The sequence below is a fragment of the Falco punctatus genome (assembly GCF_963210335.1).
Source record: "Falco punctatus genome assembly, chromosome: 2".
In the NCBI taxonomy this organism is placed as follows: domain Eukaryota; kingdom Metazoa; phylum Chordata; class Aves; order Falconiformes; family Falconidae; genus Falco; species Falco punctatus.
This window is the reverse complement of record NC_137581.1, coordinates 12368637-12385416: the sequence shown is the minus strand read 5'-3', so window position 1 is coordinate 12385416 and position 16780 is coordinate 12368637. Positions and strand designations below refer to the sequence as shown.

The 16780-nt window shown below is 43.0% G+C and overlaps 1 protein-coding gene across 1 annotated transcript in view; it reads right to left on the bottom strand.

Annotated features, from left to right (window-relative positions):
* Positions 1-1318: 1318 nt before the first annotated feature.
* PANX1 (pannexin 1) overlaps positions 1319-16780 on the bottom strand; it is a 28338-nt gene continuing 12876 nt past the window's right edge. Inside the window, exons 3-5 of the mRNA XM_080376233.1 lie at positions 7408-7631; positions 5708-6378; positions 1319-3624 (exon numbers count right to left, since the gene is read on the bottom strand). Of these exons, the coding sequence (XP_080232359.1) occupies positions 3539-3624; positions 5708-6378; positions 7408-7631 (981 nt within the window). The 3' untranslated portion in view covers positions 1319-3538. The remainder of the gene's footprint in view (positions 3625-5707; positions 6379-7407; positions 7632-16780) is intronic.

Genomic DNA, 16780 nt, shown 5'->3' with positions numbered 1-16780 from the left:
CTTTGATGATGTGAGTGAGCAATATGACCTAACTCCTGTTTCAATGATGTTTGTAAAGTTCATCTGAAAAATGTGTTATAAGCAGGTGCAGATGAGGATATTTCGGGTTCAGAGACGATACTTCTTCTATGGAAAAGACCAAAGAGAATATGGGAAGACTGGGGGTGATCTCCTCTGATCCTCAGTCTCAGACAGGTATTCATCTTTGGATGCCAGCTGGAAAGTGCTGAAGAAAGCCAGGACACTAAGGAAGGAGTCATCTCACTGCACTGTAGGTTACTGCATCTGCACCTCTGCCTCCTGTATTTTTTCATAGCCAGTGGAGATGAAGAGAAGAAACCTCATTGGTTTGATATTTATTACATTCCTGAGCTCCTCCAAGCACACTGTGGGTTTTGCTTTCTAGAAAAGTGAGGATTCACTTTCTAAAGCCTGCAGCGGTACCCTCAGGCCACTTCTGGTGCTCTGGCTGTTTTTTTATCCTGCCCAAGCTTCAGAACGGGGCTTGATTGAGAAAATTCTGAGAAAGAACTGCGGAGGGAAGGAAAATCCTTGCTCTTTTTTATTATAAAACACTTGAGAGGTGTTTGAATACTGCAGTGAGCAACGGGAGTCCTGTTCTGTACTGTCTAAAACCTGCTCCTTTGCCCAGCCCAGGGGTGTGGGGACACAGAGCTGTCCTCTGCAGGGAAACAGCCCCAGCCATGCTGGAGGAAAGACTTACTGGAATGACCATCGTTTCTCAGATGCTCCTCCTGAGCCATATGGAGAGCACGGTATGAGCCTGAGGGGACAGATGTAGGACCTGGGAAAGGCTCAGAGAGGCACTGCACCTGTGAGTGAGCCAGCAATAGGGTACAGACTCTGGAGGTAGGCACTTTCACCAGCCAAGTCTCAATTCAGCATGTTACTTGTCAATACTTGCCATGTACTACAAGGGCTGGTTTTATGAACTGGCAAGTCCTGCTGTGTATCAATCCTCATAAAAGGGCAGGGTCAGGATGGGCAGTACAAGATTTTCCTAGTTCTTGTAACCAAAGAAATGAAATTAAACTTTTAGGAACGCTTTGAAGTGGAAGACGGGGGGTCTCGGTTCTTTTGCAACGCTCTTCCAGAGCTTCCATGTTACTCTGGCAATTTTCTGAGAATAAAAATTAAAAGAACACTATTATAACTACTGTCCAAAAAGTTTGACAGGTTTTAGCATCAGACCACATGTGTTGCACTACAGGCTTTTAGATGGTGACCCGCGACTGTTCCTGGAACCTTCAGTCACTTATGCTACTGTAGTTCATAAAATTGATTTTGTTTAAATAACCAAGAAGAATTGATACATATTTTATTGAGCACATTAGATGACAATGAGAGATTCACTGCAGCAAGTCATATTTTTAAATACGAAAGGGGAATTAGTAAAAAGTTAGGTTCATAGCCAACAGGAAACACGAATATGTTGCTTTCAGGAGCTTCAAGTTTTCAAGACAGAACTCTACTTAAATCAAACAGCTCAAACACATCCACATCACAAAACCTTAGTATTGCACTATAGCTCCTTGTTCAAAACACACAATGCACAATGTGCATCTGCATTAACCACGTATAAAGAACGATCAGCACAGACAGAGCAATGTAGGAAAGGTCAGAGGGGCTGTAGGTTTGCTGGGAGAAATACGGCAGTACTGGACCACCAGTATCCAACACAAGCTGTTTCTGGCTGGTAATGCAACAGCCATTAGGACTGCAGCTGTGCTACTGTCCTACGCTGAGGTAGCATAATACTATGGCTTTTAAAACTTTCTTTGAAATAAGGTTTTTCTTAGCTGAAAGCCATGTAATAACTGAAGAGTTCTTGTAATACTAGCCCAAGGTATAGCATGGCAGCACTTTGGGAGCCACTTGTTTAACAACAGCTGCCAAAATTCAAGCAAGTGCACTACCTCTCTGAATGCAGCACATAAACAGTTCTGTGCAGATGGTAACACCAATTACTTCTTTTCCCCCTCATCCTCAGCCACATGGAGAAGGCTAACAGTTGAGAACAAAACAGCATGTTGTTCTGTTTTCCTGTGAGCCAGAAAATGGAAGTCCTACCTAGCTATAAAAGAGGTCCTACTTTGTCTATAAAGACAACTTGGAAGAGGTGACAGGCAAAACATTTCAATTACATGGACAGTACAGAAAAACAAGTGAGCATATAACATTTGTGAAAGAGACACGCTGCTATTGTGGTGCTAAACCCCCCCCCCCACCTTGTATCTAAAATTCAAGACAAAGGACATTTTAATGTTCATTGAAGGTAGAGGTCCTGGGTAGGGGGAATCACATCAAAGCTGAATGCTACTTTGCCAAAACAGTCAAATAACAAACCAGGACAGTTTTCCAATTTAAAAATGCTCCCCCTTCTTTTGTCTGTTCAGCATCTTACCTTGAATTAAAATTAAGTCACAGTGTGTGTGTGTAGAACAAACTTTCCTTGTATTTACATCTACCTCACTTCGGCTATCCGGTGCTTAGCTCTGCTGAGGCACTCAGGTGCTACTGTAATACAAATAAGACTGTCTTCTCAAGTGGAATTTGGAAAACAGCACAACTAATATTGTGATTGATACTACAAACACATTGAAACAAATTCCACATACAAACATTACAAAACAACTTGTACAAACCATTACAAAATTCACTGATTTTCAATCCAAACTCCAAGGTGGGTTTGTTAGTCACTAAACCAAAATAACCGAGAAATAGAAATTAAACTAACATTTAACTTACATAGCATTACATTTTGTAGAAAAAAAACCTGTTAAGACATTATTAATTTATGAATGCATAGAAAAATCAAAATCCCTAACATTTATAGTACCCCCTTATAGTAAGCCTGTTTGTAGTTTCGTTTCTATCAGTGCCAAGTAATTAATCTCAGACATCAATGCTGAGATGGCTAACCAAGACATCTCAGGCTGAACAGAGCAATCTCTATTTTTCCTGTGAAGACACAGTCAATATCAGTGGCCAGCCACCACCTGGTACAGATTAACCAGACTCATAAAAAAACAACCAAACAAACAAAAAAAAACCCCAAAACCAAAAAAACCCCACCTTTTCCAGGGCCTCACTTAAACCCCAGAACTGAGAGGACCACTCTCAGCAGAGCAACACTTCAGAATGCAACGTGGCCATCTCTTCTTGTTACCTACAGGGTTGTGTTTCCCATCCCTGTACCGCAGAGTACTACTAGCTCTTTGCTGCTGGCAGCTTCAATTGCATTCAATGTATGTCACTTTATACTCATGGTAGAAATCTTTTGTTCTTGTTGTTCCTTGTGTGTGTGTTTTTGTTTTAATAAATAATGAAAGTCTACCACACGCTTTTTCAGGTACATGATTGCTGATTATTATACAACAAGTAGTCTGTAAACCAGTTTGGCCTCTGAGGAATTAAGACAGTTGCATTCAGAGCAGCACCTTGTGTTGAGCGCAGCAAAGGTGGAGGAGAAGCCCTCCTGCAGTACGAAGCTCCTGCCTGCTGCGGTGGGGACGCATCAGCATGAAGAATCTGTAAGTCTCTGGCGAAGTTTTTTATCTTCTCTCAGACTCACGCTGCCACCTGCATCATGGTCTGTCAAAACTAAAGAGAAAGTAAACCTTTAGAAGTGAAAGGGCCATCAAACCACTTGACACGTTCTGGTCTGAAGAGGAACTGCCACCAAGCCAGTGCTGCCAGGCTGGCTGTCCTGCACTGGGCTGGAGCTGCCGAGCAGCCTCCAGCTGTCCCCGCGCAGCCTGGATGTGGCACCCAGCGGCAGGATGCCCCGCAGCCTCTCCTGCCCTTGTGGTCCAGAATCAGCACCTACCACTGGTCTGTTAACACCGTCACTAATTAAAACATCCTGTGCCACAAGTGACGGAAGACAAGGCAACCAGCCACAAGCAGGCGAAGCTTTGCTGGTGGGTGGTGAGGTCTGCAGCAGCACCCCGGCAGAAGGAGTGGGCTGCACCAGCCGGAGCTGGTCACAAAATGCAGCTTCTTTCTGCAACGCATTTTAACGAGAGCTTCAAGCATGAGTTTGTCCTGCTCCGGAGGATGACAAGTCTTTGAAGTGGTTTTGTGAGAAGAAAACAGTCTCATAAGTTCTGCTTTCAGATGAAAATGAGTCAGATTTTCTATTAGCTTTCTCAGCTCCCGGAGCGGAGACCTCCAACTTGGGCTTTTAAATTCTCCCTATCAAAACCCACCCACCTGTCATTTCAAAACCGGACACATTTAAGAGGAAAGCTATTTTCTGTCAGTATCACTCCAAACTGCTGTACTAGAGCTGGCTGCCAGAACTGCTTCTTCAAATTTGAAAATAATTCTACTTGTTTGTCCTGAGTTCCCCTTTTACATAAATTGGCTTCTCATCCAAACCTCAGCCTACCAGGACTACCTGACCAACGCACAGAGGAACAGTTACCCTCTGCGTGCTGCTGCTTCTTTTTTATTAAGCACAGGGCATAGCCTTCTGAAGAGAAAGTAAGTGTTTTTTCCTGCCTTTGAAACAGTTGTTTAACTTGCCCTCAGCATTGTGCTCCCCTACCCAGGTCAGCTGCTTAACGTTTTGCAGCATCTTCACTTCCATGAGTGAAGGACTTTGTGAAGTGATAGCCCACAGAATCTGGTCTACTTCATTCAGGGGATGCAGCCACTTGCGTCCTGCTGCCTCTGTGGGGATGGCTACAACAGTGGCCACGCTCACATCAAATAGGAAGAAAGCTCTTCCATCCCTTTATGCCCCTCCCTGGATACTTGGCCTATCGTCTCTAATTCTGCACTTGAAGAAGGAATTGGAATCACATTTAAGATATGCCACATTTTTTAGCACAGAATCTAAGATTATATATATCTCATGTAACAGCGATTGCTCAGAGCTGTCTGAGCAGAGATGTCTAGGAACTGGTGGGAATATTCAGAGAACAGCTGTACCAATCCCGATCGACTCAGACCATTCTGGCAAAAATCACTTTACAGTCAATCTTCCTTTCCATGTAAGAAGGAACAGGAGCATGTTTGCTGGCTGCAGCCCTACTTCCCTTCTTTTGCCATTTTCTGTTCCTCCACCAGCAGCATTTCTGACCATCAGACTTATTTCTACATTCATCTAAGACTTCTGCCAAAGCCTGAATGAAAAGCTTAAAGCAAAAGCAGCAGTTACTCTTCTTTTGAGCTAATCTCTGAAAATCAAATGTCCTGAAACCACCAGCTTTCTCACTGGAGCTTCTTCAAGCACAACCTACTGTAGACCAGTCTAGTGCTCTTCTACCATGCAGGTGGGTTTAAGGAGTTCACGTTCAGACAGCTGAAGCCTCTTGCTGCTCTAGCAGAGAGGTCAGCAAGGACCATCAACTTAACAGGCACTTCAGCGTCTAGCCTGTGCCGCTGACTTGCAGCACCACAATCTTCTGGCACTTACAAGAAGTTATAGAAGTTATACTGCAGACAACAGAGCAAGGTCCAAGCAGGTCTGTTTGCTTGTAGAATATATGAAAATGTTTTGGTATACACATGGATGGAATACACATCTAGATGAAACCTGCTTTCTTTTGTATGAATGGATTTCTGGTTTAATGGATTTCTTATTCATTTCTCTATACAGGCAGGTTTGGGTGTAGCGTTTTTTGTGGTGTTTTTTTTTCTTTGATTTTTCTTTTAAAGAAAGAGCAGGTCACCTTACCTTGTAGCTCTGTTGCATTTCTTTCCAGCTCTTCTGCAGTTGTTTCTTCAGGCTTCTCCAACACAGCTGTTCCTGGCTTCCCATCTATGGTATCTGTCTTAATAGTACCAAGGTTTACCAAAAGTTGCATGACATCAAACTTTTCAGAAACTGCAATGTTCTCCAGCACTTTGAGGCATTTAAATGATTTAAGTTCACTCACATTTTCCTCAAGAAAGAGGAGGTAAAGGCTTAAGTCATCAAAACACTTTGACTTCAGTTTCAGAACATCGAAAGTTGGCAGGATTTCATACACTTTGAGAATACTCAGATTCCACCTCCATGGAACAAACATTGCATACACTACCAGTGGCATCACTAGTAGATAGACTATCAGGTTAATATAGCTGAGTACCTTGAAGACACCAACAGCAATAAGCTTGCATTGAACCACTTCTGGAACAGTTGTGTCATTTTTTAAGATCCCGGTTTTGATAGTGCAGAGAAACTCATCACTCAAAGAGGAGAGGCTAATGTAGTAGCTCAGGTAGAGGCATGCAATGAAAATAATTACTAGCGTGAGTACACGGCAGATAATGTATTTAATTATTAAGCATTTGGAATTCTTCTTTGTCTTCAGGTACTGCTCCACAATTGGGTATTTAAAGTGGCTTTCAGATATTTCCCACAAACTGAAAGAGAGAAAAAAACCCAACAAATCACATAGATCAGATGCTGCAGCATTCACCTACCCCAAATTTCAAAGAAATCAGTACTCTAAAATAGACACGAGATTGGAATCCCTCTTATTAGGGTAAATCAAGGGTAGTTTTATTGAAGTCAACAGAAAAACAACAGAACAGCAGATAAAGGAAGAATATTGACACTAATACAGAAAAGCCACTGAAGAGACAAAAGACCTGAAACTGGAAAATGGAAAAAAAAGTATAGCTCTCACAGTGAAAAAATATTTTTGTTCTTTTCCCATATGAAGCAGGTACAGTAAGCAAATCCATGAGGAAAAGCAGACTTCCCAAGCACTTGTTCAACAATAGCACACTGGAAGCTTTTTACTTGTCAAGCCCTAAGTCCACATTTTAAAGAACTGACCTAAGTCCCCATTGCATTGCTTGCAATCACTGCCTCACATACAAAGAGAAACAGGTTCCCTGACCTAGGATGAAACAAAACTGGATCTGGTTAGAACCATGCACCAATCTGATCAGAGAGGGGAGTTTTGCTTTTTTTGGGGTTGGTGTTTGAGGAGGTTTTTTTATTGTTTTGTTGTTTTTTTTTCTTTAAACAGAAGCTTTGCATACCTAGATCTGAAAGGACAGGAGATGATAAGTAACAGACTTTGCTCACAGCGTGCAAGTGACTGTCAAGAACATTGAGAACTGAAGACTGCAGCCATCCCCATTTTCTTATGCTGTGGTGGGTAAAACTAATTCACACCTACTACAACTGAAGAAATCATGACAGCTTAGGTACTTAGTGATCTGAAGAGCTCATAATGAGTTTTCTTTGAAAAAAGAAAGTTATAAGTTCCAGCTCCAAGTGCCCACAATAATGATTTCAGGTATCTTCTTTATTTTTAACCAAATTTAAAAATACCAGGTCACCATTCAAACCTTTGCAATGAATTTCTAAGACAGTGCAGGTTTCACATCTCTTAAGAACTTAAGGAAAAGACCAAAGAAAGCCAAGCCCAAACATCTTACCTCTGTGTCAAGTTCTCATTAACAGCTGGAACCAAGTCGGTAGGGTCCCTGGGGTCCCCACCGCGAATGCTATTAGCAGCTTTGATTGCCCTGTTATAGGCTTTGTCAAGTTCTTCCATAATAAATTTCAGGTCTGAAGAAAGGTGAGGTGCTGCGGTGAAGCGCCAGAACAAACATGGTAGATACAGCAGGATAGCAACGAGCAGAAGGATGTATGGAAAGAACTGAAGGGAGAAAAAAAAAATCTGATTAGGCTCCACCTGTATATAAAATAAGTCAGCCATCACCCCTAAAAGTCTATTAAATTCCTTATAATTTTATTTAAATGCTTTTAGTAAAACCCACTTCTGTGGTTATCGGGATATGCAGGGAAGCAAAATATCTTTTCAGACAGCTCCAGTGACCTTGCTGCTGCTTAGAGCTTTGCTAAAAAAAAAAAAAAAAAAAGACGTGGGGGTGGGGAGCAGCAGAATAAAGTTACCATGATCCTGATAATATTTTCATTGCATATTCAGAACTGCACTGTTGGAACTGAAATCGAGAGAGGCAGCATTAACCTGGGAAACAACAAATTGCAAAGGCAACCAAAGCAGCTATCAGAGAGGCTGACTGGAAGAAGAGGATAGTGTCACATAACTCTCCCTCCCAGATGTGTCACTACTGTTAATACCAACTAAAATGCTCCAACCACCAGCAAAATCTCTCCTGCTCTCCATTAGCTGTCAGGAGGTTGATGAATAGACCCTTTATAGTGCTGCATCTGTCTGCAAACACACAAAATCTGTTCAGAGTGCATGACATACGGTAACTGTGAAAGATGTAAGTGTGGCTGTAAAATTTAAGGGTATTTAAATATTTTTAGATAACTCCTAAATGGAAACCAACACAGGGCATCAGAATGGTCTGATGCTAATGCAGCGCTAAGAAGTCAGCCCCTACACAGTCCCTATTGCTTAGGGAAAGGGCTGAAGCAGTTATAAAGTACAACAGCTTGATGTCTTTCTGTCCTCCTTCTAGTCATCAAGTAGAGCTTTTTTGCCATGAGATTTAATTTCTAATTCCCTCCAGATGCTGGAAAGATGGTATTTTCTACCTACTGTGACATTATATTCAAGGTGTACATTCATAGATAATATTACCTTTACAGAGACATGATGTAAGACCTAGTTAGGCAAGCAGTTAACAACATGTACTGCAGATTTGGATAATCTTTAATTCATCACATTCCACTTTTGCTAGTAATCACACTTAAATCAAACCAATCCCTAAGGAGTTTTAAATTAGCTGTGGTGAACAAATCTGAAACAGATTTAAGGCATCTTAAGTGTTACAGCCATGCACACATGCACATTCATTGAAAAAGCCAACAGAGAATTTGAGAGGAAACTTGGACTGAAGTTATTAATCAGTGCAAGTGGAACAGCTCGACTTAGATTTGTAGATTTAACAAGATTAGAATTTGGAACTAATACTAATATGTCAACTTATGTCTGCATTAATCAAGAGAGAGTAAAGTTTTGTCCGCACAAAAGAAAAAATTGATGTTATTGAGTATTTTACCTGGGAAAGCTACTTCTAATATTGCCTACCATTAAAGCAAAAGCCTATGTTTTTATTAATACTATGGATGCATACAATACATTAGCACATAAATAAAAAATGACTTCTTAAAATAACTGCATCAGCAACTGGAGACCATAATACAAACCATCATTCTGGATGTGCACGTTCTCTACATAGCAGTAAGGCTGGAGATTTGTAACAAACAGGAAGACAAACCCACGAAAAGCACTAAATAGCCACAGAAAACTGAGGATACTGTACCAAAGGTCAGATTTTCCTTGCACCCTTCTTATGAATTCATAATGTCACTCTTTCTGCTCAATAGCTACGTAACTGAAGTTGGCCCAAATTGCTACTTCAGTCTTGAGAAGGAAAACTTCAGGAGAGGCTTACCCTTAAAACTGAAATGGAAACCTTGCAGGGATGGGCTAACCCAGTGCCAAGATTGTTTCAAAACCCTAGTGAAGTTAGCAAAGCAGAGCTGACTGTAATTATACTGTACATCCCATTGGAGGTAGCTCTTCCTCAGAAGCATGGAACAAGCATCAACCCTTTACTGCTTATCATAGCTGTGGTCTGTCCCCTCTCCGCCTCATGGGCTTGCCCTCACAGGATGGATGGACCTAGGGGATTCCTTCTGACATCCTGGAATTGCTATAGACTGCTAATCTGCCCAGTACTCACACGGAATCCATACTATTTTCTGCACCGCTAAACCACACTCACTGAATGGATTGCCTATAGTCACCATCAGGAATTTCGTCCGTCCAGAGCTCTGACCTATGCCAGCAGCCAAGACAGCCCTTGGGTGTGGGTGCTGCTCTTCAATCATGTCCTTACTGGTGGTCGCCTCTCAGCAATACTTTCTGCACCCGTGGCAGGACCCCTCTCCTATCCCCAGCAGCCCCTATAACTCCGCAGAGCTCCGCCCTCACTACTGCCTCCCTCCCCTCTTTTTACAAAGCAGATAACCTCAGGTCACCTGCTTTTTTCCGGGTTTGTCCTTTCTGATTCATTTGTAAAGTTCTGGCATGTCCGGCATGCTTTTGTAGACATCTCACTAACTCAAAGGCAACAGCTCAAGAATCTGCCCTTCATATTTATCGCTGTGGACGATGCCACCAGGTGTCACAGGTCTAAGTCCTGGATGCCTTTGGTCTACCCAAAGCTTTATGGTTTCATGTCCAGGCTCTTTCAGGCCTCTGGATTCTGTATTATGTAGAAATAGAAATGATCCATCTACGAACGCAGCTTAGCCTTATCTAAGCTCCTCTAAGCTGCTGCAACACCTTTTCCATAGGCCTTGGCAAATGCCAGCTTGTACAAGATTGCTGCAAAGCTTGTTTGACTTCACTTACTCCTGTGTCACATACCTCTTAGCACCCTTCCACTGGTGCCAGGTGGCGAAAGAAACAACAAAGAAACGTCTGATTTAGTAAGGAGTGTCCAAAGCTTCTTACATTGGTTTATACCACTTGGCTTTACTACTTGCACACGGGAAATTTTACAGGCATCAGATGATTTATGAATTCCCTTTCTGATGTTCAAACTGGACAAGCCACCAGCAGTATTCGATTAATTCCTTGAGATCTCTTTACCCCGAGGCCTACAAGACATGTGGCAAGAGGCAAGATTAGTTGACACACTGAAGTCACAGCCCCAAACCTTCACTGTCCCAGTCCCCACCTCTTCCTTTATACCTAGAAAAAGACTCTGTGGGCACGTTCTGCACTTGCGTAGTACATTGGTATCAGCCCTGTTGCTCTGCCCCAGACCTGCTCCAATCCCCACCACCTCCTCTGCCTCATTACAGACTCCTGTCTTACAAAAAACAGCTTCTGCCATCTTCCCTTGTACCTCCTCCTCTCCCAACTCCTTCACCACTGCCACTTCACCTAGAAGCATCGCACCACTGGGACAAAGGCACATCTGTCATGTGTTTACTGGGCTTCCCCACACCAGGCTCTCACCACTCGCAAAGCTGTAGCTTATGGCAGCATGACAAAACACTATGCAGCTCTTTTCTGAATGATCTCGGAACCAGAGCAGCAGCGTGACCATCAGTCCAGCTCTTTTTGTTTGGAGACAAAAGCCTGTATTTGTCAGCCCTTCCACAGCACTTAATGAACGACTCCATCCTTCTCGGATTCTGGCTTTTTTAAAAATGAAAGATATGCTTGTTCTATTTGTTCACAGTAGGCTTACATAATAGCTAATTGTTTTGAACCATTAAATTTAAGGCCTTGAACCAACAAGCAGAAGTGAAAATGCAAAGTCATCTGGCACAAATCCTAGGTTTCAGAGCAACAGACTCGGATTACCCAGCTCATCTGACCACATTTAACAGTCACACATAATGACTTCCCATTTTAAGAAGAGGACTCCATGGTATTCGTAAGCAGATGTTCACGTGTCATACGCTTTTCTTTTATGGTTTATGTATTTACTTCTAAGGCACCGAACACACAAAGAGGAAATGCTACTTCAGTCGTGGATAGTTTGTAGCATTTATGTTAAACGGGAAGTGTCACCAACCTCAAGAACTGTACGGTCAAAGATACGCCAAAGAAAGATACTGGCCTAAAAGTAAAACTCAGGTTTTCCTTTGCTGTCTAGTTATCAAGTTCCTTTTCAACAACAAGTTCACAATGCTGGATGTCAGATGGTATGGGACTGCATAACTGAAGAAAGGTCCTCTGAAAGCGGATACATTGGAATGGACAGAATACCTTATGGTTCAGAATGCTCCTTTCTGAACCTTGTTAGTGAAAGTGTGTGGAGGGCTACAACATTGTGCTTCAACCTGGATGCCCTGAGTCTTCATTTCCACCCAGCTGCAAGGAGGAAAGGACAGGCAAAAGCCCATCGAGTTTGGCACTCAAAAACAGAGTAGCAGAGCTTCAGCTAGGCTAATCCAAGTTGCTGGAAGGTACTAGCTATAGGTACTGTGCAATTAATACTCAGCATGAGACAGACAAAACAAGTAGTGCATGCACCAGGGACTCAAACTAGAGTCCCCTGTAAGTTTTCTGCTAATTATTGGTGAGTTCCCGAAAGCTAAAGATGATGGAATCAGGTTCACCTGCCCTGCTTGTCCCTTAGTCTGATGGCACGCTGGGTGGGACAGCAAGCTCCTGAGGAAGCAGAGCACTAGGAAGCCAAGAAGACAACTGTCCCTTGTTCTGTACTGCTGCAGTTCATTTCCCTTGACAGACCTGTGAGCTCTGTATACATTACAGGCTATGTACCCTTACTCCTCCTGAAAGCTGAGAGTACATCACACCTGAGCAGGATGCATCTGACAGTTCAGCACCAGAGACCGCCAAAGCCCATGTTAACTGGTACTGATGTGGCACTGAAATCCAAGCCATGCCTGAGTAGGAATCTGTGCAGAGAAAGATTCCTCCCTCCAGGCTAAAGACGTGTGTGCTCAGCATCACTACTCCGCAACAAGTAACCCAGATTGCAACTGCAGAACTAGTCTCTCTCTCTCTCTCATGGCCATACTCTGAGAGTAACACATCCCACAGGGCAGTCAAAGACAAAAAGAGCACCAGATCTGACACTGGCTTTTGGTAGCCTGTGGCACAACACTCCACCAAGCCCTGCAACAGGCAATGCATGATCTTTCATGCATGGGTAAAGACAAAGTGTTTGAGTAATCTGGTTTGCACATAGGACACTGGAATCCCCCAAACTATCTTTTAAAGATGCATTACCATCACACTCTCCTGAAGATGAAAGGAAAAAACAGACTAAAACACAAAATAGTCTATTATATAGACTATTTTATTCAATGTAGATATTTATAGACTATTCAACAGACTTTCTATAGTCTGCTCTACAGACTACTGGGACCTTGACAGGCTGGAGAGGTCAGCTCATGTGAACCTCATGAAGTACAACAATGCCAAGTGCAAGGTCTTGCATGTGGGTTGGGGCAACCCCAAGCACAAATACAGGTTGGGCAGAGAATGGGTTGAGAGCAGCCTTGACGAGACAAACTCGGTGGGGCTGATAGGCAAGAAGCTCAACGTGACCCGACAATGTGTGCTTGCAGCCCAAAAAGCCAACTGCATCCTGAGCTGCATCAAAAGAAGCATGGCCAGGAGATTGAGAGAAGTGATTCTCCCCCTCTACTCCGCTCTTGCGAGACCCCATTTGCAGCGCTGCATTCAGCTCTGGAAGCCCCAATGTAAGAAGGACATGGACCTCTTGGAGCAAGTCCACAGGAGGAGTCCACGAAGATGATCAGAGGGCTGGAGCACCTCTCCTATGAAGCCAGGCTGAGGGAGCTGGGGTTATTCAACCTGGAGAAAAGGAGATGCTGGAAACACCTTATAGCAGCCTGCCAGTACCTAAAGGGGGCCTACAGGAAAGCTGGAGAGGGACTTCTTACAAGGGCATGTAGCAATAGGATGGGGAGTAATGTTTTAAGCAAGAGGGTAGATTTAGATTAGATATTAGGAAGAAATTCTGTACTGTGAGTATGATGAGGTAGGCACAGGTTGCCCAGAGGTGTTGTGGATGCCCTGGAAGTGTTCAACACCAAGTTGGATGGAGTTTTTAGCAACCTGGTTAGTGGAAGTTGTCTCTGCCCATGGCAGGGGGGTTGGAACTAGATGATCTTTAAGTCCTTTCCCACCCACACCATTCTATGATATAACATCTCCAGCTTCAACTGTGCTAAGATACAGTAAACACACAGCAAATAATTTAAAAGGACATTTAAAAACTTCATCAGCTCAAATATGCTTTTATCATCCGAAGAAAATACAGCCACCAAGCGTGGTGTGACCCAAAAGGCATTTTCAAGGACGTCATCTACAGAAAACTTGCCAAGGTCTGGATAGATATCTGGCAGAAGATGAGAACCACTTCAGTGGCACTTAGAAAGCAACAGTTTTCTAATTCTACTGCATCTTCACTCCTTTTTCCCCCCCCGGTCAAACATTACTAAAGCATTACTAAAGCATTCTTTGTATGACTTCTACCATACCCAATAGTGATCAAAAAGTAACTTTAACTACAATAGCACAAAGCTGTTAAACTGCACAGGTCTGGATTACAGCCTCAAGAAAATTCATTGGCATAAGTACTCAACAAAGAAGAAGCACTGAAGTGTCTTCACTCACTTGAGATGAAAATTTTTCTCATTAAAATGTAGTATCATGGTAAGGCACCTGCTTCTTCAGTTCCAAATTTCTATTTACCACCAGGAAGAGCCTAAGCAAAGGCACCAGCCCCCAGACAGGCTAATGACAGCGATGGCATGTTTCCAGAAACAAAGGTATTAAGCTCCCTCTGGATATGACACTATCCCTGCTTGAGTAGATGGGAGATGTTCCATTGGTGTTCAGGGCTGAAACTTGAGCTACAAATGACTCATCATTCTGGTTGAGAAACTATCCTGCCTGCAGACCTGCAAGTGAATCTCAAACCATACATGACCTTTTTTACCTGACCTGTGACTTAATTCCTGTTTCGATACAGCTTAAAAACTGTATTTCTCTGGTTTCAGTTGGTAAGATGAAGGTGACTGAAGTAGCTCTAACACTATGCTCTCAAACAATGGTTTACAAATCCATCTGCATCCAGGTTTCCTTGCTCTGAAAGCGCTTAATCCCTCTGGGTGGGGCTTTATAGGTGAAACACGAGGGCAGTCCTCAGTCAGCTAAGAAGTTATACAAACAGGGGATAAAGAGAACCAGGTTACAATCACGATTGTAATCATATTAACAAAATAATAAAGAACCTTGGGATTATTTTGTGTATTTACAGACAAGCAATTCAAAGAACAACCCACAGGTCCACAGTAAATCTTACTTCTGCTACAAAAAGGGAGTATTTTCAATGAGATAAGCTTCACTCTGTGCATACAAAGACTTCAGACCCACTCTTTGTATGCAATGCTTTGAGCGGGTCCCACGGCACTTGTCCTGCGCTTTTACAAAGACCTGAGTCAGACAACTGAACTCTCCTGGCTGTGCCACGTGTGAAAACCTCTTCTTTCTGCTGTCAGTCAGATGAACTGTTTGCCTGCGTTTCACACTGGTATGAACCCCCTTCCTCTGAGGAACCATCTACTCCCTTTCCCTCTGCTTTGCTTACCTTTGTCTTCCTCCTTGATTCTTCCCAATTAATAATAGACTAGAAAATAATTTTTAAAATCCCCAGAAGCTTCTTGATCATAGGCACCTCCATGCCAGCAATCTAGATTTCAGGGCTATTAGAGATGTCATCACTCAATGTCCAACTGCCCCTCAACTTGCTTGCTATCATGTCTGGTGGGTATCAACAGCCAGTAAAGGTGATACTCACTGTTCTCCTGCATGTGTCCGTATACATTCTTCTGTGCCCTACAGATTAAAAAAGCTTCACAGTGTAATTGCCTTCTCCGCTAGTCTGCAAGGAGTGCCCTCTCACACTGGCCAAAAGCTTGTTTCTATTCCAGTTTAGGATCAAGCTAAGTTTTATCAAAATAAGTTGTCAGGTGGAACACTTGTCTTCAGAGCCAGAAAGCAAATAGAGGGAGCAAATACATGACTCTTCCACCCCAGATCACCACTGTCTGTCTCTCTTTACCACTCATCTTTAGAAACCAGTATCTCCATTCTGACACTTCAGACATATTCCCTCAAGAAATCTTTTGAGGAAATTAAACCTGAACGGAAAACCCCAGAAGAAAAGAGACAACAGAAGAGTGAAGCCCAACCAGACTAAGTTTCATCAGGGACAAAGCCGAAGATGAGTCTTGTCAGAGGACTCAACCATAGAATAATTTTGTCAGCTTTTTCACTGATGAAGAGAGGAAATCTGAGCGTTAATCTAAGAATATATGCAGGACATACCATAGTCCCTTCTTTCCATTTATCTATCTGCAGACAGTTTGTTTCTTGAATTGTGAGTACAGAACTCATTTTGCTTTCGGCTAAGGGTTATCCAGTGTGAAGAGCTATTCCAGGATCACTGGAAATTTCAGAACTCCTGTTCTCCAAGCAAAGAGGTCCTGGGCACCCTCTAGAAATGCACGGAACTCTAGAGTCAGGGAGCCCAGAAAGTTGCACTATGCTCCTCCACTCCAAAACAAGTTTCCAAACTGGTAAATCCAAGTGTTGGGAGAGATCTCCTGGAGCAGAAACTACAGCAGGTAAAGGTGCCCAAGCTGTGGTGACTGCCCAAAATTGAAACGTATATTTTACTGAATAATAAACTAAAAACTCCAACTCAAACTTGTACTCAGCTTTTCTGTAATGCAACCTGGTTTTGATAATCCTTCAGAGCAACTAGCTGCCTAGAACAAAAGCAGGGCAAGCTGCTGCAGGTTGGCTTCTTCACCAAAGAGCTACACTGTCCTGCTGCCTCTGTACACCACACTGAGCACTGTCCCAGGATGCAAACCTTTGACAGCACTTCTGACAGAGCACAAAGAGTGTGCCATAAGGAAATCCACCTGTTTCAATCAGGAACTGGGCCCTACAACCTCATCCCTCCCAAACTGTAATATAATGCCTCCTTCAGCATTTTTTACAGTCTTCCAGCATGCCAATACAGTGAGATGCTAAGTGAGCCAGGGTATTAGAAAGAAACTGAGATGCTTTGCAAACAAAAGCACTGCTGCCCAGAAAGCAGAAAAAAAGTTTTAAGTGTTGTCCGAAGAAAAACTAGGCCTAATGATCCCTGCTACCCCTCTGTGTGCATCCCTGCCCTTGCATTGTGGAGCCAAGGCTCTTCCCACCTGGGCTTAGGAAGGCCCTCTTTTCTCATTAACATCACTGTGCTCCCACAAAGGTTCCGCTCTGCCCGTTTT